Source organism: Oncorhynchus tshawytscha, linkage group LG18 (genome assembly GCF_018296145.1).
Source record: "Oncorhynchus tshawytscha isolate Ot180627B linkage group LG18, Otsh_v2.0, whole genome shotgun sequence".
NCBI lineage: Eukaryota > Metazoa > Chordata > Actinopteri > Salmoniformes > Salmonidae > Oncorhynchus > Oncorhynchus tshawytscha.
This window is the reverse complement of record NC_056446.1, coordinates 12,228,372-12,252,089: the sequence shown is the minus strand read 5'-3', so window position 1 is coordinate 12,252,089 and position 23,718 is coordinate 12,228,372. Positions and strand designations below refer to the sequence as shown.

Here is a 23,718-nt window from a genome sequence, read left to right as displayed (position 1 = left end):
ACCATGCAGACGCCTCTGAACAGGCGGGTTGGCTGTTTGGAGTGTTTATCCAACTGGATTTAAATAAAATAAAAAATATTTAAAAAGTATGTCCCTCCCACTTCTAAAACCAAAACTGCGCCCCTGGATTTAATCCACATTATATGGGCAACAACTGAATTGTATTTTGTCCAGAGTACCAGACAAACTCTGATTGATGGATCATGATTGATGCGCCATTTGATAAATTTACAATTTCGTTTTGAAACACTAAAATTAGTAGCATTGCATTATACCTGTGTCACTCTAACAGCGTTTCCATTCAGGCAGTAAATCACAGCTGTCATTTGCGTTTTACAACTGTATGTATATTATTAACATGTAAGAGACATATACTTATACAAGAGGCACACACTTGTGCATGCATCTATTGTAATAATGTTAATAAAACTCGCATCCTTTTTATTATAGTAACACTATTTGCGAAGTTTCATCTGCATGCCATTCGGGGAATAAAACTGGTGGGTCATAATTAAGGTAGCAAACTTCCTGGAGCTGCTGCGTGCAACAAATACGGGGGGGGGGGAAACAAAAGTATATAATGTAAGAAGTCTCAGAGTCGTCATTTTAAAGTTATGTCCGCGAGTCAAATCGATTCTCTTGAGTTTTAAATGTTGAGGAAATCAATCACCCAATGTCTGGAGCCACTAGTACCGGTGGGGTGCACCTCAGTCTACCGCGGCGACGGATTGGCATACCAGGCCAGAAAGCGGCCTAGTGTCATGTATAGCTAGCTAACTTTCTGAATGACTTTAGTCAAAAAACGTCGTTGGCGTACATGATATGGCAATTGAAAATGTATATATTCAAATTGTTCGCTAACTAGTTAGTCAATCGTCGACTTTTTAGGTAACGTTAGTAAACTGCCTTAGCTAGTTAACTAGCTACAGTAGCTTGCTCAGTTAGCTACCAGCTGGCTGTGTATGATTGTACTGAGCTGGCTATCTAGCCAGCTAACACAGTGTATGAGCTCGTTTTTAAAGTTGATTTATTTCTGCGTTAGGTGCGCCAGTGTCTTGGCAAGTTATGCAATATTATTTTTTTGCTGTTTCTTCGAGTGCGCGTGTTATGCATGTTTTAGCTATTTATTTATTTGATTTTAGAACATATTGGTGTTAATGAGTAACGTTAGTTAGCTAGTTAGCAATGTCTTCCGCCGATATACTCGAAACTCCACCTGGATATCCCTTTGAAGAAATAGATTATGTGGATATTGAAGTTGAGGAGGTAAGTAGCTAAAAAAGCTATATATCAACAACATTCCATTTGATTGGCACGTGTGGGGTCATCCTCTTATGTGAGTGGCATGACCATATACATTAAAACCGGGTCCTGACGTTGAAGTTGCCTCAATGCTTTATCTCAATCGTCATACTCGCTAGTTCTACCATGCAAGGAATGTTTGTTTATTCTGGTTTTGAAAAGTTTGGTAATTAAACATGACCATTAACTATGTCACTATAGCTATGCCATTCATCAATAATTTTGCCCAAGCCATAGACATGATACAGAATGGTCAGTTAGCTAGCTACCTATGTTCCAAATCGATTTGGCAGTGCATGTTTTGATTATGTAGCGAGTTAGTTGCAGTTCCCCACAGGTGGGCCCTCCACATAGACATAAGACCCCTCTCCATCAGCAGATGTTGACTGCGCACATACTGTGATTGATATGCTGGATTGTGTAATGGAACTTGCCCACAAAAAAAATAACTATAGTGTTAGCTAGGCCTAATATATCCAGGTGGAAAGTGGATTTAGGATTGTCATGATTATAAGGGATTAATAACAATGCATCCAACACACTTTGCTTATGTTGTCTACCTCTTCTCTTTCAGGTTGTGGGGAGAGGCGCTTTTGGTGTTGTCTGCAAGGCCAAATGGAAAGGCAAAGACGTCGCAATCAAGACAATCGAGAGTGAATCTGAAAGGAAAGCATTCATAGTTGAGGTACTGTCCTATTATACTGGGCTACAAGTAGAGATGTTCTGCAAAGTGGTGACAATGCTGTTTATTACAACTAAAGGAAACCAATCTTGATTGTGTTGCCTTCTCTCCCCTCCCTAGCTGCGGCAACTTTCACGTGTGAATCACCCCAACATTGTGAAGCTGTATGGCTCATGCAATAATCCAGTAAGTTAGCTTTTGAACACTCCAATTTTCAGTGTGTTGTAGCCTATGGTTTTGCCAGTTGTTGTTGTAAATACCTTAGAACAGTACATTGTTAGCCTTCTGTTATTCTTGCCTAATGCTAATTTTCCCGCCTAGGTCTGCCTGGTGATGGAATATGCTGAAGGGGGGTCCCTGTACAATGGTGGGTCTCTGGGCGATTATGTAGAATGGCCTTCTGCACTACCACAGTAGACTTGGCAATTGACATGGCTTGCAAATTAGTGCAACCAACACATGCCATGACATACCAAACAAGTGGAAATATTGCAGTCAATGTGTCATTAACTCCAATACCCACATGCAAACTATTATCTTAATATGCCCACTATTGGCATGATTCCTTAAATAGACCACTATCACATTGGCCAGTCCTTGCACAGTGAACTGCAAGTGGAGTATCAGAGTTAGGAAGTGTAAATGGCCCTTTACCTGCACAAGCACTTCACCCCCTTGTCTCCTGTTATCCCTCTGAATCTCTATCAAAGTAATATTTTAGGATCATTCAAGTTGACGTTCTTAGTTGTGGTTGTCAAAACTTTGAATATTTGAAACTATAACTTTGATGTTATTCGGTGGTTATTTGTGTATTTGAATGGTGTATACCTACACTCTTAACTCTTTGTATCACACTCTTTGTAAGAGTGTGTTCTTTGCAGTGGTGTAAAGTACTTAAGTAAAAATTATTTAAAGTACTACTTCATTAGTTTTTGGGGTATCTTTACTATTTATATTTTTGACTACATTTAATTTTACTCCATTACATTCCTAAAGAAAATAATGTACTTTTTAATCCATATATTTCCCTGACACCCAAAAGTACTCATAACATTTTGAATGGTGATAGGAAAATGGTCAAACTCACGCACTTATCGAGAGAACATTACTAACACTACTGCCTCTGATCTGGCGGACTCACTGAACACAAATGATTTGTTTGTAAATGATGTCTGAGTGTTGGATTGTGCCCCTGGCTATCAGTAAAAAAACGAAATAAGGAAACCTGTCCCTTCTGGTTTTTACACTGCTGTTTATTATCTATGCATAGTCACTTTACCCATATCTACATGTACAAATTACCTCGACTAACCTGTACCCCCACACATTGACCTTGTACCGGTAACCCCAGTATATAGCCTCGTTATTGTTATTTTATTGTTACTTTTTTATTTATTTTTTTACTTGTGATAATTTAGTAAATTTATTATTTTAACTATTTCTTGAACTGCATTGTTGGTTAAGGGCTTGCAAGTAAGCGTTTCATGGTCAAGTCTATAAGTTGACCTGTTGTATTCGGCACATGTGACATCCAATTTTATATATTTTTTTACTTTTGATACTTAAGTATATTTTAGCAATTACATTTACTTTTAATAATGAAGTATATTTAAAACCCAAATGTTTTTAGACTTTTACTCAAGTATTATTTTACTGTGTGATTCACTCACCTGAGTCATTTTCTATTTACTTTTACTCAAGTATGACAATTGGGTACTTTTTCCACCACTGGTTTTGTGGATGAGTGTTTGCATTGGTTTCGAGGTCTCTGTGGAGATGTGTGTGGTGCATGTGTTCTGTGTTTATTTGGAGCTCTATGTGGTAGTGACACTGTTCTCTGTCCACAGTTCTGCATGGTGCTGAACCTCTCCCATGTTACACTGCCCCCCATGCCATGAGCTGGTGTTTTCAGTGTTCCCAAGGGGTCGCCTATCTCCATGGCATGAAACCAAAGGCTCTCATTCACAGGGACCTCAAACCACCCAAGTATGCTCCTCCCCACCTCCTCACTCTCTGTTGTCTCTTGTTTCACTGCCCATAAAGTGGCCGCCACTCAAGGTTTCATTTGTTAGTTGTGTGTTGTAGCCTATGTTATACTATGCAATAGCGTGAAATGTGTTATCTGACTTTTTAAACCAAAAGAGCATAGCTTTTTTCATCCTCTAGTCCTCTGTTATGATAGACCAATGTTTGTTTATTTTTTTATCTGGCTTCAGTAGTGAGGCCTTAGTGTTTTCATAGTATGCCTCTGACTGAATTGCTTAGAGTAGCTGTACCGGGTCCAGAGGTTATTTATTGGGATCTGACGGGGGGAAAAGTCCCTGGCAGTGGCAGGGCACTGTGGGAATGACCAGCTGGTCCATTTCCTAGAAACCTGTCCAGAATTTACTCGCTGGGAAGAAATGGGTCAGTCCTGTCGACCACTGGCTGAACTCACAGGCTACATCCCAAATGGCACCCTATTCCCTTTATAGAACACTGCTTTTGACCAGGACTCATATGTAGTTAATAGGGTGCTATTTGGGTTGCTGCCACAGAGTGCTGTTAACCTAACCTTCACGTCCTTTGTGTTACACATTGGGTGCTGCCAGAATGTTTGTGTGGTTGTAGTTATTTTCTGTAGGGGATTTGACTTCTCCCCCCTTGTATGTTTAAAAGTAAGAATCTTACTTGATGTATTTCCTTTTTCAGAGTTTTTTATGATTCGAAATGTTTACCTTGAATCAAAAGTGGATTTTTGAAGCGTTTGTAACCCAGTAGGACCTCAGCAGCCTCTGGTAGTTACCCTCACGTAGTCTCACACGTCACCAAGCGCTGAAGTTCACGTCTAGCATTTGAGTAGATCTTTGTTTCCCTGTTTGTTTCAGCCTGCTCCTTGTTGCCGGTGGCACCGTGCTGAAAATATGTGACTTTGGGACAGCGTGCGACATTCAGACCCACATGACCAACAACAAGGGAAGTGCAGCTTGGATGGCACCTGAGGTGTTTGAAGGCAAGCATGAGCTGCATGGGGAGCTTTTGAAACACATGTAAAAAGAGATGTCTGTCCGGCCTTTGTCTTAGCACACATCTGAGAACAAGGGCTTTCTATCTAAACAGGTGTAGCCTTTCACGACTGCGTTCACCTAGAGTTCATTGATAGTCGGCGTTTAAGTGATACTACTGTTAAGACCAGAGTGTTTTATAGTAGAGCTCATGTCTAATGGTGGAAGTGCTCATTAATTGTAATAGTGCTCCACTTTCGATTTGTCACTCACTTGATCACTGGAAGGCACAGCAAACACGTAGACGGCATTTCTCAAAGCAGGATTTTTATCCAACTTTTGTTAGTATTTTCTTAATTTACAGTCATTCATATCTTGAGTGGTATGCATGATTACTGAACACAGACTTTTAGGTGAATGCAGTGTTTCACTGTTAAATTAAACGACTTAAATCAGATATAAAGTATGTAGAAAAATGGCGCTATATATTTTAAAAATAAGATCATCTTTAAGAACCACCAATTAAAAACCAAGACAGTCAGGGAGAATCTAAAATTCCCATTGATTTTGTTATGTTTGAGTCACTCGGATAGCATAAGCCATGGCAAAAGGTGTAGAATTGCAGGAAACTAGCTTTTAAACAGCAACATTTTGTCTCTATGCTAACTTTGCCACCGCTGCTGGAAAAAAATCCTTGGGGAAAAAACTGGAATGGAAGGAAAGGTTTCATCCTTGGGAGAATGTAGCGTTTGAGTCTATGCTCTCGGGTGGTCGCCTAATGTACTTTGTTTTACAAAACACATCGAGGCGGTCAGGAGGAAACACAAATGAGGTAGTCATTATCTTGTTTGTTGAGGGAGTAACATGACTCCATGCAATTAAGCACCTCACATTTGCCCCCAGAATGACCTCCTTAAAGCTAATTTGCATCACAGGGAGAAATGTTTTCAAAAGGCCCAAGCAGCACATCAACTTTAAGTCTGAGTCCCAAATGACACTATTTCTTATATAGCGCACTACTTTTGTCCAGAGCCCTGGTCAGAAATAGTGCACTAAATAGGGAATAGAGTGCCATTTGGGACACAGGCCATAACATGTGTGTGAAGAGCAGTTTAATTCCGCAGTAATGGCCACAGTAATTATGCATCTCCGGAGAAGCCCTGAAGTAAAATTGCCTCCTTATTTTCATCGCATTTGTGGTCTAAAGGTGCAGACCAAATAAAGGCTTCCTGTGCTTTCCCATAAACATCCCCTCCCTCAACACTCCTCACTTAACTGTGCCTCAGAGAATTACCTTTCATCAGTCAATCAGAGCTATGTCAAGCCCATCATTTTTTTCCCCCATCTGAAAGGCCCTGAGTGGAGCTCTTTCTCTCCTCTGTGCTTTCAGGCAGCAATTACAGTGAGAAGTGTGATGTGTTCAGCTGGGGAATCATTCTCTGGGAGGTGATCACGCGTCGGAAGCCCTTTGACGAGATCGGTGGGCCGGCCTTCCGCATCATGTGGGCGGTGCACAACGGTGAGTCCAAGTGGTGGGGATGGAGGTTGGGGAGGTGAATTCGTTCATGGTGGTGCTGACATGTCAATCACCCTGGTGTTTCAGAGCCAGGTCCCCAGTGAGACCTGCTGAGAGATTAAATGAGTTACGAGGCTGACGATGAAGAGCAATTAAAAGACACTCGCCTGTGAGGCGCTCCCCGCGGTTTCTTCCGTCACACACAGAGTGATGGCGCAGAATGCAAACGAAACACTGACTGTCTGAGAGCAGGAGCACACCTGGGGCCACGACACTGCTGCTGCGCCCGTTTCTCTGACACGTTAGCAGAGCCTCCACAGCAGGGGCTGTCATTTGCAAGTGTTCTTCGTGTTTTGTACTGCAATGAACTTTCTGGAACGTCCTCATGTTAACAGATTTGAGTTTCCATACGTTTTACTGTGACTGTTTTGTGTTTGTTTGTATTCGTAGAGATGAATATTGATCTAATGTGTCCTTATCTGTTTGTGTTGATGGTGTTCAGGCACCCGGCCACCGCTTATCAAGAGCCTTCCCAAGCCCATCGAGAGCCTGATGACCCGCTGCTGGTCCAAAGACCCCTCCCAGAGGCCCTCCATGGAGGAGATAGTCAAGATCATGACCCATCTTATGAGGGTAAAGACCCTCCTAGACACACACTCATACTCCTAGAGATGCATTAAATGAAAGATTGCTTGGCCAAGATGGCCATCCTGCATTCATTGACCGCCACAATGTCCATTCCAGGGTTCTTTTTAATTCTATGCCGACACTAACCCTGGATGCATGCAGGACTCTTTCCGTGGTGTCCTGTTCTCAGACTGCTTATCTACCGGTCAGTGTTGGTAATGGCACTCTTACATTCTCTGTCAACCTCTTTTCCAGTGCTTCCCAGGATCTGATGAACCCTTGCAATACCCTTACCAGTATTCAGATGAAGGACAGAGTAACTCGGCCTCCAGCGCAGGTATTTTACTGAGTAATGTTGTTGCTCCTATGCTGCTGATTGAGTTATTATTGAGATGCAGGGCTCCCTTGCAAAAGAGACCTTGGTCTCAATACGACTCCCTGCTACAATTAAAGGTTAAATAAATAAATAGAAATCTATGTCCTTGAAATGATGGAAGTTTTTATTACCTGCACTATAGTTTTACCTTCATGACACATCATTGACGTAATGTGCCAATATCTCCGTTGTCTCACTACCTCTCCATTGGGTATTATAGGTTCCTATGTGGATTGCACTAGCAGCAAGAGTGACACAAACATGGAGCATGTGGACTCTCAGGGGAGCAACGACACAATCAAGATCAAACCTCAGTTTGCACATCAGTTCAGGCCAAAGGTAAGGCGGCAAGCTGTACTGTACATTGCTAGCCATTTCTACCACAACAATTAAACTGGAACAATTTACTTTGTCAAGTGACTAGAAAGAAAAGGTAGACAAATTAAGGCAATTACATTTGTGTTGATGTAAACTAAACGATTTACACAAGCCTCGTATGAAAGTAATCATGGTCATTTTGAAGTAACCATCATTACTCTAGCCCATAATTTGGTGACCTAAGTGAATATTAGTCAAATGTACAGTAGCCCAACAGTATCTGTTTTGTCTGTGCTCTCCAGGGAGACCCATTGCGGAGCCTGCCTCTGTCCAGAGGGGGCAGTGTTGAGAGCCTGTCGGGGCGAACCCACAGCCTGGTGGCCTCCGAGAGCAAAAGAATGAGCGCAGACCTGTCAGAGCTGGAGCACAGGGTGCCTTTCGCTCCTGCAGGTAACGTCAGGATCTACAACCTACATACCCCACAATGGATTATGCAAGAGGACAGGTATAGGTCTACATATTTTCGTAACACACCCCACACACTGCTGTAGAGTATGGAGATCGGTTTTGCGGGTAACAATGTAAAATTTTGCGGTAATGATTAATATAACGGAGTTACCGTTCCAATTTGAATAATATTACAGTTACTGATCAAATAAATGGGTATTTACTTTATTCCCTTCCTATTACAGTTATTGATCCTCATAAATATGAGTGATTTTATTCCTTCTTGGCGTAATATAAAAATATAATGAATTTGTCTTCTCACCAAGTTCCTGTTTATACACACACTTTTAATAACTGTTTTAGTGAGGGAGATGAAAAATGGCAGAAGCATCTAAGACATTGACTTTCTCAGCGTGGTAGTGTGCCCATTACTTTGATTTGGTAGGACAAAATGACAAATGACAAAATATAACTGTAAAATGTCAGCCGGGCCCAAGCGAGAAACACACGTCTCCACTGCTAGAAACACGACGTCCAATCTCTTGAAGCACCTGCAAAGGCAACACGCCAACACAAAACTCTTAGTGGAAGACCCCCCGAGACCTGACCACTGCTGCTGAAGATTACTGTCGTCCAGTGTTCCCCAACTGGCAGCCCTGGTTTTATTTGGCCTAGAGTTTTCTGAGCTAAAATAAATGAAATAAAATATATATATATATATAAAATAAATCATACCACTTGGCTGATTCCACATTTTGTTGTGTTGCAGCCTGATTTCAAATGGATTAAACAGATTTTTACACACACTACCCCATAATGGCAAAGTGAAAACGTGTTTTTAGAATTAAAATTGTTGCTAATTAAATACGGAAATATCTCATTTACACATTGTAAGTTTTCATACTCCTGAGTCGACACTTTGTAGAGAATCACCTTTGGCGGGGATTATAGCTTTGAGTTGTCATCAGTATATCTATCAGCTTAGCACATCTGAATTTGGAGATTCTCTTCCTTGTATATTTTCTCAATGGGGAGGGGCGGTGAACAACAATCTTCAAGTCTTTGCACAGATTTTCAATGGGATTCATGTCTGGGCTTTGGCTGGGCCACTCAGGGACTTTCGCATACAGCCAAAGGGATGTATGCTTTGGGTCATTGTCCTGTTGAAATGTAAATCTTCGCCCGAGTCTAAGGTTGTTTGCACTCTGAAGCAGGTTCTCATCAAGGATTTGCCTGTATTTAGCTCCATTAATTGTTCCCTCTATACTTACCAGTCTCCCAGTACCTGCTGCTGAAAAGCATCCCCATAGCATGATGCTGCCAACACCATGCTTCAAGGTAGGGATGGTGTTAGATGGGTGATGAGCTGTGCTTTGCATTCTGGCCAAATAGTCCAAATTTTGTCTCATCAAACCACATCTTTTGCCTTATACTCTGAGTCTTTCACGTGCCTTTTTGCAAACTCCAGGCATGCTGTCATGTGCCTTTTTCACAACAATAGCTTCCGTCTGGCCACTCTCCCATAAAGCCCAGATTGGTGAAGTGCTGAAGAGACTGATGTCCTTCTGGCATTTTCTCTCAGCTAAGGAACTCTGCAGTTCTGTCAGAGTGGTCATTGACAATGTCCTAGCCTGGTTTCTCAGTCTGGTCAGACGGCCAGCTCTAGGCAGAGTCTGGGTAGAAAATTTCAACACTCTAGAAATAGTTGTGTACCCCTCCCCAGATATATGCCTCGTCACAATTCTATCTCGGAGATCAACGGCCAGTTCCTTGGACTTTCTGCTTTGACACTGTCAACTGTGGGACCTTATCTAGACAAGTGTGTTTCCTTTCAAATCATGTCCAAACAATTGAATTGGCCACAGGTGGACTCCAATCAAGTTCTAGTGACATCTCAAGGATAATCAAAGGATATTGGATGCAACTGAGCTCAATTTGGAGTTTCATAGCAAAGGGTTGTGAATACTTATGTAAATGAGAATTCTGTATTTCCTTTTCAATACATTTGCTAAAATTTCTAAACATTTTCATTTTTGTTCATTATGAGGTATTGTGTGTGTGGATGGGTCAGAAAAAAAATATTGAATTCAGGCTGTAACGCAACAATGTGGATTAGGTCAAGGGGTATGAATACTTTCTGAAGGCACTTGCTCAGTACCAGTCAAAAGTTTGGACACGCCTACTCATTCAAGGTTTTTTTCTTTATTTTTACTATTTCCTACATTGTAGAACAACAGTGGAGACATCAAAACTACAAAATAACACATGGAATCATGTAGTAACCAAAAACGTGTTAAACAAATGTCAGAGATTCTTCAAAGTAACCATCCTTTGCCATAATGACAGCTTTGCACACTCTTGGCATTCTCTCAACCAGCTTCACCTGGTATGCTTTTCCAACCGTCTTGAAGGAGTTCCCACATATGCTGAGCACTTGTCGGCTGTTTTTCCTACACTCTGCGGTCCAACTCATCCCAAACCATCTCAATTGGGTTGAGGTCGGGTGATTGTGGAGGCCAGGTCATCCATCACTTTCCTTTTGGTCAAATAGCCCTTACACTGCACAAACCAGATGGGATGACGGTATCATTGCAGGATGCTTTGGTAGCCATGCGGGTTAAGTGTGCCTTAAATTCTAAATAAATCACCGACATTGTCCCCAGCAAAGCACCATCACGCTACCTCCTTCATGCATCACGGTGGGAACCACAGATGTGGAGATAATCTGTTCACCTACTCTGCTCCTCACAAAGACATTGCTTGTGCTTCTTGGCCCAAGCAAGTCTCTTCTTATTTGTGACATTTAGTAATGGTTTCTTTGCAGCAATTTGACCACAAAGGCCTGAATCACACAGTCTCCTCTGAACAGTTGATGTTGAGATGTGCCTCTTACTTGAACTCTGTGAAGCGTTTATTTGGGCTGCAATTACTGAGCCTGGTAACTCTAATGAATTTATCCTCTGCAGCAGAGGTAACTCTGGGTCTTCCTTTCCTGTGGTGGTCCTCATGAGAGCCAGTCATCATACCGCTTGATGGTTTTTCCGACTGCAACTTTTCTGGATGGACTGACCTTCATGTCCTAAAGTAATTGATGGACTGTCGTTTCTCTTTGCTTATTTGAGCTGTTCTTGCCATAATATGGATTTGGTCTATTTTACCAAATAGGGTTATCTTCTGTATACCACACCTACCATGTCACAACACAACTGATTGGCTCAAATGCATTAAGAAGGAAAGAAATTCCACAAATTAACTTTTTAACAGGGCACACCTGTTAACCTGCATTCCAGGTGAGTACCTCATGAAGCTGGTTGAGAGAATGCCAAGAGTGTGCAAAGCTGTCATCAAGGCAAAGGGTGGCTACTTTGAAGAATTTCAAATATAAAATATATTTAGATTTGTTTAACACCTTTTTGGTTACTACATGATTCCATATGTGTTTTGATGGTTCCATAGTTTTGATGTCCTCACTATTATTCTACAATGTCGGAAATGGTAAAATAAAGAAAAACCCTTGAATGAGTAGGTGTGTCTAAACTTTTGACTGGTACTGTGTGGGTGTGTGTCTGTGTCATCAAGTTATAAAAAAATATTTTTAAAAGATTTATCTGTTCACAAGTATTCCCACGGATAATAGAGAGACGTGATCGTATACAAATGTAAGCATGGTTTGAAATTATTGTTTTAGTCAAATATTTTATATGTTTGGGCTTCTTGCGGTTAGTTTGCAGTCTACAGTTAATTGTAATTATGTTCCGACCTCTCGACCGTCCCCTCAAGAAAAATTTGGATGAAATTAGTTGACGATCCCTGCTTTAGGCCTATCTCATCCAAACAACCAAGACTTGATTTGAATCGTTCTGGAGGACACGCTGTAACCCATGGAGAGCTCAACAAACTTGTAGCTGGGTATGTAGTTGAGGAAATGCTGCCCTTATCGACAGTAGAATCTGTCATTATTGGGCTACTTTTTAACTTTAAAAAAAAAGTCACCTTTATTTAACTAGGCAAGCCAGTTAAGAACAAATTCTTATTTACAATGATGGCTTACCCTGGACGATGCTGGGCCAATTGTGCGCTGCCCTGTTGGACTCCCAATCACGGCCAAGATGTGATACAGCCTGGATTTGAACCAGTGACTATAGTGACGCCTCTTGCACTGAGGTGCAGTGCCTTAGACCGTGCTTTAGGCCTACGTAACGTTGACATTGTTTACATTGAGTGAGGACACACAACGTTTTGAGGGTGTAATGCAAAAGTAATATAGCAAGTAGTGGAACTAATTACTTTCCCCCAGGGAGTAATAAGTCAAGTAATATGTTATTGTTAAAAGATGTAATGGGTAATATATTAAAAACATTTTAATTACGACCCCAACACTGATGGAGATACAGATTCTGTAACATTGAAGTAGGCCAGCCAACGATATAGTCCTCAGAGATGTACATATGAATATGCAAATGTTTTACATAAACTGCCCATGGCATTCTGTAAGAGCTCGATAGATACATGCATACATACAGTAATCTTACATCAGCTACTGAAGTGGGATTCATCCCAATACGAGAGATGGAGAAATGTCTATGCCGTTAGAAGCGACTATCATGTCTCCCTCTCCCCGTCAAACTGCATGCCTCACCCCTCATATAAGCGCCTCCATATGCCCCTCGGCACTGGTGCCAATCATCTCCCCTCCCTCACACAGATTGGCGGCTGAGAGGAGGTCTTGTATTCATCATCAGCCCTGTCATGTTTAAATGTTAAGCTTTGGAGGCAGTCAAATACTGTTTGGCATGAAAAAGCTATAATTAAGTCTCTTGTCAGGGTTTTCCCTCATGCTTTCTTTTGAGAATGTTTTTGCGATGTCAATTATTTTCAACGTTCCATGTGTTATTGTTGTCAATGGTATATCATATGAATAATAATCATGTATTTATCTTTAATCTGTATATCCTCAAAGCTCTTCAATAGTTAAATCAATTATGCTGTAGTTACTGTGTATAAATCAAATGTTCTATATTTATATTACAATCTTCAGAGCCATCTATATGATTTGATCATCTTTTCTAAGTGGATTCATAGTAAATATTCCTATTAGTACATTCAAACTGCTTGCTACGTGTAGCTGAATGCCTAACATGTCTGTGCTGAGACTTCTCATGCCGGGCCTAAATCCGCATCGCTAGCACTGTGATGTCGAACCAATCGACTAACCACAGGACGCATGCTTCCCGTGCAATGTGCATGTACTTTTGTGCTCTGCATGCCAGTAGAGTCCAGAGAGGAGGTAGGGGGAGAGGGCACCGTCCGACATGTATGCTCCAGCTCTGGGCCCTCTCTTTGTCTGCATGCATGTGTACGCCAGCTGTGTGTGTATGTGTATCTGTTGCAGCACGTCCCCAGTATAAACGAGGCCACCGTAAAACGGCGTCATTTGGCACCATTCTGGACGTTCCCAAGATCGTCTTCACAGGTACCAGTGCGGACCACCAGGCTACCTGGTGCCCTGGGTGTAGCTGGCTTGACTGAACTGAATCAGCGGGTTCCTCTGTTTGCTCTGGGCTCTAACACTGCTGTTCCTGTAGTGTCTGTTACTCCAGGTATCACAGGCTACAAGGGTCACTGGCTCCTGTAGTGGCCAACTGGCCAAACACCTTATACTTTGTCTTTGCATTTTCTGTTTGAATTGAAATATGGGGAGATTAAAACATATATATATATTCCCCAATCTAAATAAGTCATTATTTTATGAATGATGATAAACCTGGAGTAACACAGAGTTCTCTTTCCTCTCTTGTCTTTGTGGTTTTGACAAGATGTTTAAAAGGGGCATGAGTTAACATGGTGGCGGCCTTATTGTGGTTTCACCCTCTAGTCACAAGGTGCTGATGGAGCCATTTCAATTCACATAGATCCGTCTTTTAATCTATCTAATCCAGATTCATGGATGAATCCAGACTTGAGTTAGCCTGGTGCAAAACTAATAGAATAGACTCTTGATTTAGGGGCACAGACCGGTTTTCTAATCAGCATATTTGCAATCGGAGGGGGGGGTGAAATTGGTGTGATGATAAGATGCATAACTCATGGTCCTGTTTGTCTCTCAGATGTCATTCTGGTTTTACTGCAGGCAAGGAGGGAGTAAATCAGTTGGCTTGGTTGCTAGCTCCCCTCTCAGCTCGTCCCCTCTCAGCTCGCCCTTGTCTCTCATGCGTAGAGGACGTCTGTTAAAAGCTCTGCGAATATATATCTTTTTTTTTTTTTTTGCTTCTTTACATCCATTAACTTTGTAAAAGTCATTTTGATTAATTTCCCTCACATTGTGGGTCACACAGCTATTATTACCATCCGATATAAGGATGAAAGAAATGGGGACAGCAGCACTGGATATCGCAGGCCTTTTCTATTTAGGAAGTAGGAGCTGTAAGACATGTTGAATGAGTAGTTAATTAAACCGAGTGACTAAGGGAGAGGGCTGACGTAAGGGGATATTAAAGGTATGACAGGGGTGTTATCACTGTATGTGGCACACCTGGGTGTCACTCATTCCTACAGTTCATTTGACACCAGTCTCTATTTAGTAGCTCAATTAGTACGAAGCGTTACTTGATTTTTTTTTTTAGTTTGTTGACGTTTTGGATTGGCATTCTAATTCAAATGTCGTCAGTTTTGTATCGTAGTAAGCTGGAACTTAAAATGTCTCTAGTCGCAAAGTATTATTTTTTACACACGACACGACAATAACAGGACCTTATTCTTGATGTATAGGCTCTAGAGCAACAATCACTGCAGTGACAGTGTCTCCGCCTTTGTGTCTCTGCCTGTGTGTCTATTGGTTTAAACGTGTTGTGCTATAGATATATCCTACTTTGGAAAGGTAGAGTTAAAATGGTAAGACCATTAGACCAGTACTTAGACCTACTGTACCAGAAAATAGACAGAGGGTAATTGCCCCCATCTCTGTTCCCTGTAGTGCCACATTTCACAAACCTACATTCCTGGTAGTTTTAGATGTTCGGTTCCATAGTTGTTGTTTTTATATATAAAAATCCTGATATTTCAGGTGTTGGCAAGTATTTCAAATGACTTCAATTGTCCCAAATCTAATATTTTAATGGTTACAATTATTGTTTCCCACATTGCAGTAGTTCAAGTGGTATTGTATGGGTCTCTGAGATTGACAGCAAGGAGTGTGCGGAGGGTAAAAAGACCACAATGCTCTCATTGTCAGATCATTTCCAGCAGCTCCATATTCCAACAGTAAGACGTGACTCTGAAGACATTGTTCAAAGTTCTCCGGCAGAGATGGAACTAATAATATCTTCAACTGCCAGATGGCTGGAATTTCTCCTGTTATTCTGAAGATGCCAGGCAGGTCAGAGCCAACCTCAGATTTACCTTGGCTGGGGATTAATGAGGAAGACTAAAGGACAGGGCCAGGCCTGCTTGTCTTGTCTGAGACCCTGCAATGTGCTGTGAGCCCTGAAATAGCCTAGTTCCCCATCACCAGCCCCACCAACCCAAACAAACAGATCTGCACAAACACGTGACACAGTGAGGCTTACCTATTCATGTGGTACAGTAGGTGTGGTCTGCAATGGGGTTATGGCAGTGGTGGTGTTTGTCTGCGCGTGTGTTGTGCCGTGTTAGTGTAAAGGTTGGGGGGTGATAACTGCTGCTCTATGGTCATTTCATGGCCATGCCATAGCACATGTTGACAGGCCAGGGAGTCGGGGTTAAATCTGTGCAGCTGTCCTGGCTCTGTGGATCGGACCCCCTCATCCCTCACCACAGACAACAGACAAGTCCCCTGGAACTGTCTCTGGGTCTTGCTCATGCCCCCCTCTCCATTTCTTCTCTATCTCTCCCTTTCGATCCATCCTTTCCACAGCCTCCTGTGAGGCGCAGAGGCGTAGATCTGTACAGGACCTCCCGGGGATCGGCACAGAGTCCAGCCAGGTAAGATGCTCTGCAGTAGAACAGGGCCTGGGTTGTCGAGTGTAGCACCGTACAAGAAGCCTTTCAGAAGCCTTTCATTTGTTTTCCTTTTCAGAGTGGTATAGTATCTTCTCTCCCTTCTTTGGATTGTTTTGCATTTTGACTGATCACGCCTATCATGTTTTGCTTGCTCTCGGAGGATTTGATACATGCTCGGTCAAACAATGTGTCCCATGGGGGGGAAATGCTACAGGATGTGATGGAGAATACTGTTTGATATGTCACTTTTGAGAAGATCGAGATATTCCAGGTGTAGAAAGAACATTGTCTCCCCCCCCGCCCCCTACGGACAACCTTCAAATAAGACCCTACGTCCTTGCATTCCTAAACGTTGATTTCTACAGTATATTTTGTTAAAAGGCACACCTCTCCCTGTGCAGAGCTATGCAGTAGCGAAGTTCACTGAGTTTAGTAAGAAACTAGACTTTGGACCCGGGTTTGTTTATTTTTGTGTTCTTATACCTTTTTGTGAATTAAGAAAGAATATCTTTATGAATTCCCAATAGTGTGACAGAGATTGTGGTTCCTCTGATTTTCTTCCGTGTTTCTCTCTTGCGGAAGTGTGTACATAACCACTGACAGACTTTAGACCGTGTTTTTCACCCTTTATACTTGACACTTTTTACTTAACAAACTATGCATTGTTTTACCCCAGTAAAACAGGCTCAGGATTTTCATGTGGGTTTCTGTTGCCGTAGTCATTGTTGACTTTGCTTGAGTGTCAGATGTTGTATGTGCCATGGACAAAAACAAAAGGGCCATTTCTTCTATGATTGGCTGTGTGAGTGATTTACAGTGTTGTTGGCCTGTTTCAGGGGCTGTATGAGTGATTGACTGTGTTATGGTCCTGTTACAGGGGAGTAGGAACAGCAGCAGGTCCTCCAGTCCCAGTGTGAGGATGGTGCCGCCTGATAAGACCAGCAGCCGAGGGTACAGCTTCTCTCCCGATGACCCCACAGGTATAGTAGTCTACCTCTGTCACTCAAACATGCTCATCTCACTGTCTACAGCTGCTTCTACAGATGGAGATGGAAGGAGTTTGGTACATGTACGAATAATAATTTGATGAGCAAATTCACTCATACTGCCCATGTTCCTTACTGTATTATCCTATATTGATGCTGGTGCTCAACTTGTTGCTAAATGTAAGATCCAAAGACATTGTATCCCATTCCCTTTGTCCTGTTGAGAGACGAAAAAGTGAAGGTTGGCGTTTAGAACCAGTTTGATTGAATGAAGTCAGCATCTCGTGTTGGTTGTGTCACCCTCTCACAACCCTGAGTGCTGTAATGGCATCAATGTCATTGTGGATGGGGGCGTAAATCACTTGAGCAGGTTCTGCAGACATTACGTAATCCTCATCAATGATTTAAGGCGCTGTCACACGGAGCCTGAGAGGGGCGGGGACACTGACACAGGTCTATTTCTGTTGAAGGACTTCTGGTGTCTATTGATAACTGTGTGCCTGCCCAGTCGACTCATCTTGCACCGCCTGGGCCTGTGCTGGTGTCACTGTCAGACCAAAAACAAACACAAGTCTTGCTCTCTCCTGCCCAGATACCAACGGCTCAGACAACTCCATTCCCATGGCATATCTCACTCTGGACCACCAGTTGCAGGTAGGGTTCCATTTCATACCGGACCTCCCCCGACCCCGTCCTGCGAATGTTAAGCATTATTTTGTGCCACAAAACAGCTTGATCCCACTCCCATCCCATTCAAGTGTTTGTGTGACCTGTCAAACTTGGCCTCGCGATTGGCCATTTGACAAACTCTTTGATTATTTTTCTTTTGTCGATTGCTCTATTTTGTGTTTGATTTCAAATGTTGAGGTTTTCCCTCTCAACGATGTTTTCAAGGACACTGCAAATTGACTGTATTAACTCAATTAGTGCAGGGATTACTTCTGTTGTCACAATGAGAAAATGATGCTATCCCAAAAGCGGAATGTCTTTATAAATACCCACCGGCTACGGTGGTGAGCCATGTTGTGTATTTTTAAAAGCTCAGACGGTTCTGAGAGCTGATAGATGTGTTGCAAAATGTATTTCTAACTGGCTATAAGCTCCCTAGATCAATTAATGACAACATGCATGGTTTATTTTCAGCCCCTCGCTCCTTGCCCAAACTCCAAAGAGTCCATGGCCGTGTTTGAGCAGCACTGTAAAATGGCCCAGGACTACCTGAAAGTGCAGACAGAAATCGCCTTACTGATCCAGAGAAGGTGAGTAGTGAACCCTTACTCTACCTCTCTATCTTGTAGGGCAAGCGTTCAGCCACTACCAAAGTGCTGCGATAATATGCTATTTGTTCATTCTGTGTTTTTTTAATTTTTTTTAAGGGGACTGATGTGGTACTGCAGTGTCTAATGTAATTAACTCATGTATTGTAAGCCCTGCTGAATGTGGCCAGACACATATTTTTGATGTGATAAAAAAAACATCTCCCATTTTAAGGGGTGGGCTGTCTTGTGATTAACATAACAAGCACCTCCATCGCATGTGTAGCACGTATTTAGACTTGGGCGTATGACTATGCAGAAGGCCAACCAAAGGCAATTACTGAATTTCGATGACAAATCCAAGGCAGGCAGGCCTTCTTATGCTGTGGAAGTCAAGCGCAGTGGAACAACTGGCTGTGTTTGGCTAAAGAGCTCGGCTCATATTTCTAGACGATGACTTTAGCAAGGAAACTACCGTGTTTGTGGAGTCAGCGTTTTTCTCACACGGGCTATCCGATGCTTTGGTGCTCCTTTGCATCTCTCTCCAGCCTCTGTTGTGCTTATTGTGAAGTGCCCCTGTTCAAGCACAGCTGAGTAATTCACAATTATCGGAATAAAGGCCCAGTGTAGTCAAAAGCGTGATGTTTCTGTCTTATATACATTTCCACACGATGAGATGCAAATAATACTGTGATATGGTGAAAATGATCATCATGCCCTTTTTAGTGTAAGAGCTGATATTTCAGCCTGTTTTGGTGGGATTTAGTTTTAACCTGCCCGGTGACATCACCATGTGGTAAATATACAAATAGAAAGAGTTCCAGACCTCTCTGCCAATAACGGCTAGTTTTCTCTCCAATCAGAGTACTCTGACGGTGCTGAGTTAAATTCTTGCGTGAGAAAGTGCGCTTTGCTGAGAAACTATATTTGTTTTAAATGAAAATTGTAACAAATAAACAATCACAGTAAGGTACTTGTTAACCAGAAATTATTTGATATTTAGACAAAAACGGCTGCATTTGGCCTTAAGGCCCTAAGGGAAAGTACATTTAATAAATTACTTAGGCCCTAATCTATGGATTTCACATGACTTGACAGGAGCGCAGCCATGGATGGAGCTAGGCCCACCCACTGGGGGAGCCTGGCCCAGCCAATCAGAATAAGAAAAAAGGCTTTATTAAAGACAGAAATACTTCTCAGTATCATCAGCTGTCCGGGTGGCTGGTCTCAACGATCCCGCAGGTAAAGAAGCCGGATGTGGAGGTCCTGGGCTGGCGTGGTTACACGTGGTCTGTGGTTGTGAGGCCGGTTGGATGTACAGTACTGCCAAATTCTCAAAAATTATGTTGGAGTCTGCTTATGGTAGAGAAATGAACATTCAGTTATCAGGCAACAGCTCTGGTAGCCATTCAGCATGCCAATGGCGCACTCCCTCAACATTTGAGACATCTGTGGCATTGTGTTGTGTGACAAAACTGCACATTTTAGAGTGGCCTTTTATTGTCCCCAGCACAAGGTGCACCTTTGTAATGATCATGCTGTTTAATCAGCTTTTTGATATGTCACACCTGTCAGATGGATGGGTTATCTTTGCAAAGGAGAAACGCTCACTAACAGGGATGTAAATACATGTCTGCACAATTTGAAATAAATACTATTTTTTTGTGCCTATGGAACATTTGTTGGATCTTTCATTTCAGCTCATTAAACATGGGAACAGCACTTTTACATGTTGAATTTTATTTTTGTGTGTGTGCAATATTATAATAAATAAAAATGTATTGTTCTTTCTGTTTGCATTTGACCTTTTTTCTCTTTTGCAATGTGCTTCTCTTTTTAGTTCTTGTTAACTGATGTTAGCTGCTGCACTGCAATTCAGTTTTCCACATTGTAAACTGCTCAAGTCCACCATTACGGCAGTTATATTTGTATGTGTAAATAAAACCAATTTATATCTCCAGGAAAGAGTTGATCGATGAACTGGACCGAGACGAGAAGGACCAGCAGAACACGTCCCGCCTGGTCCAGGAGCACAAGAAGCTACTGGAGGAGAACAAGTCTCTGTCCACCTACTACCAGAAGTGCAAAAAGCAGCTGGAACTGATCCGTGCTCAGCAACAGAAGAGACAGGGCACCTCGTGATGGGCCACAAGCTGGCCGCCACCTGGCTCGTGCTGCAGAGACACACAAACAAACTGTCCCCATGTCATATCCCCTGTTCTCCTCCCCTGCCTCTGCTTTTTCCTGGGTCACCTGTAGTCTAGTCTGAAACCCAGACCCTACCTGCAAAATAATTGACACTATCTCTCTCCTCCTCCCTCTGCCCCATTACAACTATGATCTCAACCTAGGTGCCCACGCCTTCACCCTGTAGGTTCCAGTGAGTGGATCTTGTTTTACCTTGTACTGTAAAGAGACCTGTGTTTTACTGTGTACCTGCATGTTGCGTTATTGACACACCCTGCTGATAACATGGAACGGAATATTAGATGTGCACTCAATCAAGCTGTTATGTAATATCTCTTGCACATCTTTACAGTATATTCTTTGATAGCAGGCCAAAACAATCAGCATGCATCTGCTCTCTCTGCCCATAAAGAGCTGGAGTCCTAAATTGCCTGCTCTGGGTTCAGTGAACACACGGGACCGAGCGATGGGCTTCTAGGCCTCAATTGTCAGCCATCCTTTTAGTCAGGATGTGATGCTTCTTGAGGTGTGTGAGCGTAGTACAGTAACTACTGCTGCTGCGTCTTGAAGTATGTGAGTACAGTATTTGCTGAGCCTGATTGGAGAGGGAGGGAGGCCAGTGAGGGGTGTGAAATATGTTTGTCTCTATTGCTCTCAGGGCCCCTCGGACCCTCCCCTGGGCTGCCTGGTCAGTGTGTGTCCACCCCTCCTCCCACAGTCCAGTCCTCCCATTGGTTAGTTTTACCCTGACCTGTCCTAACTGGCCAATGGCCATGTGTCCTCGAGAATGTGAAAAACAAAGACGGTCTAGACAAAAAGTGTGAATTATGTGCAGAAGTTGGTGTTTTAATGAATTATGACCAGAATCTATTTGACTAATCTTTGATCTCTAAGTGTTGTTTTGTTACCCTTTAATGCAAAAATAGCCACTTTTTTTAATTTTTTTTTTAGGTGAGCTCAACCCCTTACAAAAGAGATCCACCACAACCTATCTGAAAGTATTTAATGTATGTTCTATTTATTTTACCGGGGGATGTATTTTAGATATGCCTTGCACATCCATGATGTCTTTGATAAAAAAGGAAGGACTTGGCTTGTCACAAGTACCTGGATAGAAACATGGGTCGGGCCTCAAACAGAGATTAAATATAGTCTGCTTTCAACAACCACAAAAAACACAAGCAAAGACGACAAGACTTCTTTTCTCAACCTGTTTAATTGAAATAAACTATGTACGAGGTTCAAAGTGCAACATGTTTATCATGACTTAATTTTGTTTCCTTTTGTTTTTTTCCTATCCATTTTGGTGTTAGAGATGATACTTTTATCTGGTATGGGAATGCAGAGATGTACAAGAGGCCTATCCCTCGCCTATATGTTTTTAGTTCACATGTTGCCTTAGAATTTGATTGCTAGATTTGAAAGTATTTGACTTGTTTTTCGTTCCTTTATTGTGGGGTTCACTTGCGCCTCATTTGAATGTAATGGACAGTCAGTCAGTGAGAATGGTATGACTTTTGTTTTGAGGGAGAATTGTATATTATGCCAATGGTTTACCAGGAGGCTGATTGTCTGGTCAAATGAATGATGTCAATAGACTGCAAAAGAAATCATTATCTGTCACTGCATTTCCCAATTAATAGAATGAATCCCAGTAGCTTTAAGTATCCGTGCAAGAAGAAAGTTGATTTAGAGATCTAAACTTACAATGAGAATTGATCTTACTTTGAAATGTTGTCTTGCCGTTTCATTTGACCAGACCTGCTGTTGCTGCTACAGTCCTTCAAATGTTTTGCACAATCCTCTGGTTTTACTGATTTACATGTAACTAACCGTTTGGGTCTTGTACTTCAAAGTATATATTATGATGGTTTACAAGGGAGGTGACAGGTGAAATTGTGTAAGGGTTCATTTGCTGCAGTTATATCCCTAATTTTTCCCTTTTCTTAAAGTTATATTCACTATCATTTTATTAACCATTACTGTATATAAAATGTTTAAGAACTATTGGGAACAGGTACAGTGCCTTCAGAAAGTATTCAGACCCCTTGACATTTTCACATTTTGTTAGGTTACAGTCTTATTCTAAAATTAATTAAATATCTACACACAATACCCCCTAGTGGCAAAGCAAAACACCGGATTTTAGACATTTTTGCAAATGTATTAAATAAACTGAAATCACATTTTACATAAGTATTCAGACCCTTTACTCAGTACTTTGTTGAAGCAACTTTGGCAGCGATTACAGCCTTGAGTCTTGGGTATGACGCTACAAGCTTGGCACACCTGTATTTGGAGTTTCTCCAATTCTTATTTGTAGATCTTCTCAAGCTCTGTCAAGTTGGATGTGGAGCATTGCTGCACAGCTATTTTCAGTTCTCTCCAGAGATATTAGATTGGGTTCAAGTCCGGGCTCTGGCTAGGCCACTCAAGGACATTCAGAGACTTGTCCCGAAGCCACTCCTGCATTGTCATGGATGTGTGCTTAGGGTTTTTGTCTTGTTGGAAGGTGAACCTTCTCCCCAGTCTGAGGTCCTACGGACAATTCCTTCGACCTCATGGCTTGGTTTTTTTCTCTGACATACACTGTCAACTGTGGGACCTTTTTATATATAGACAAGTGTGTGTGCCTTTCCAAATCATGTCCAATCAATTGAAGTTACTACAGGTTGAAGGACATCTCAAGGATGATCAATGGAAACAGGATGCACCTGAACTCAATTTCGAGTCTCTTGGCAAAGGGTCTGAATACTTACGTTTCTTTTTTCTAAAAACCTGTTTTCACTTTCATTATGGAGTATTTGCTGAGACTATAATGTAACAAAATGTGGAAAAGGTCTAGGGGTATGAATACTTTCTGAAGGCACTGTATGTGCCTGGGAGGGAGGCATCATGAAATAAACTTTAACATTGAGAAATAGTATTTTTTAACATGTTTTATATATTTTTTTGTGTGTGTGAGAATGTATGGTCTACACGCCCAAAAACGTATTGATCCACATTGGCTCAATATTACAAAAAATGCCAGAACGTTATCCCTGTTATGATTTAGATGAG

At 41.9% G+C, this 23,718-nt stretch overlaps 1 protein-coding gene across 3 annotated transcripts; it reads left to right on the top strand.

Annotated features, from left to right (window-relative positions):
- Positions 1 to 484: 484 nt before the first annotated feature.
- Positions 485 to 22,857, top strand: LOC112217513 (mitogen-activated protein kinase kinase kinase 7-like). 3 transcript variants are annotated; one of them, XM_042300660.1, is made up of 17 exons: positions 485 to 1,266; positions 1,877 to 1,987; positions 2,105 to 2,170; positions 2,306 to 2,351; positions 3,832 to 3,970; positions 4,852 to 4,976; positions 6,359 to 6,487; positions 6,987 to 7,117; positions 7,367 to 7,448; positions 7,708 to 7,826; positions 8,108 to 8,255; positions 13,645 to 13,725; positions 16,144 to 16,211; positions 17,107 to 17,209; positions 17,686 to 17,869; positions 18,359 to 18,474; positions 20,433 to 20,569. In XM_042300660.1, the coding sequence occupies exons 1-16, from the start codon at positions 1,186 to 1,188 to the stop codon at positions 18,435 to 18,437; spliced, it is 1,692 nt and encodes a 563-aa protein (XP_042156594.1). In that variant the 5' UTR covers positions 485 to 1,185; the 3' UTR covers positions 18,438 to 18,474; positions 20,433 to 20,569. The 3 variants fall into 3 exon arrangements, with proteins under 3 accessions (XP_042156594.1, XP_042156593.1, XP_024233604.2); XM_042300659.1 differs by having other exon boundaries at positions 494 to 1,266; positions 17,808 to 17,869; positions 20,433 to 22,857; XM_024377836.2 differs by lacking the exon at positions 13,645 to 13,725 and having other exon boundaries at positions 495 to 1,266; positions 17,808 to 17,869; positions 20,433 to 22,857.
- Positions 22,858 to 23,718: the final 861 nt, after the last annotated feature.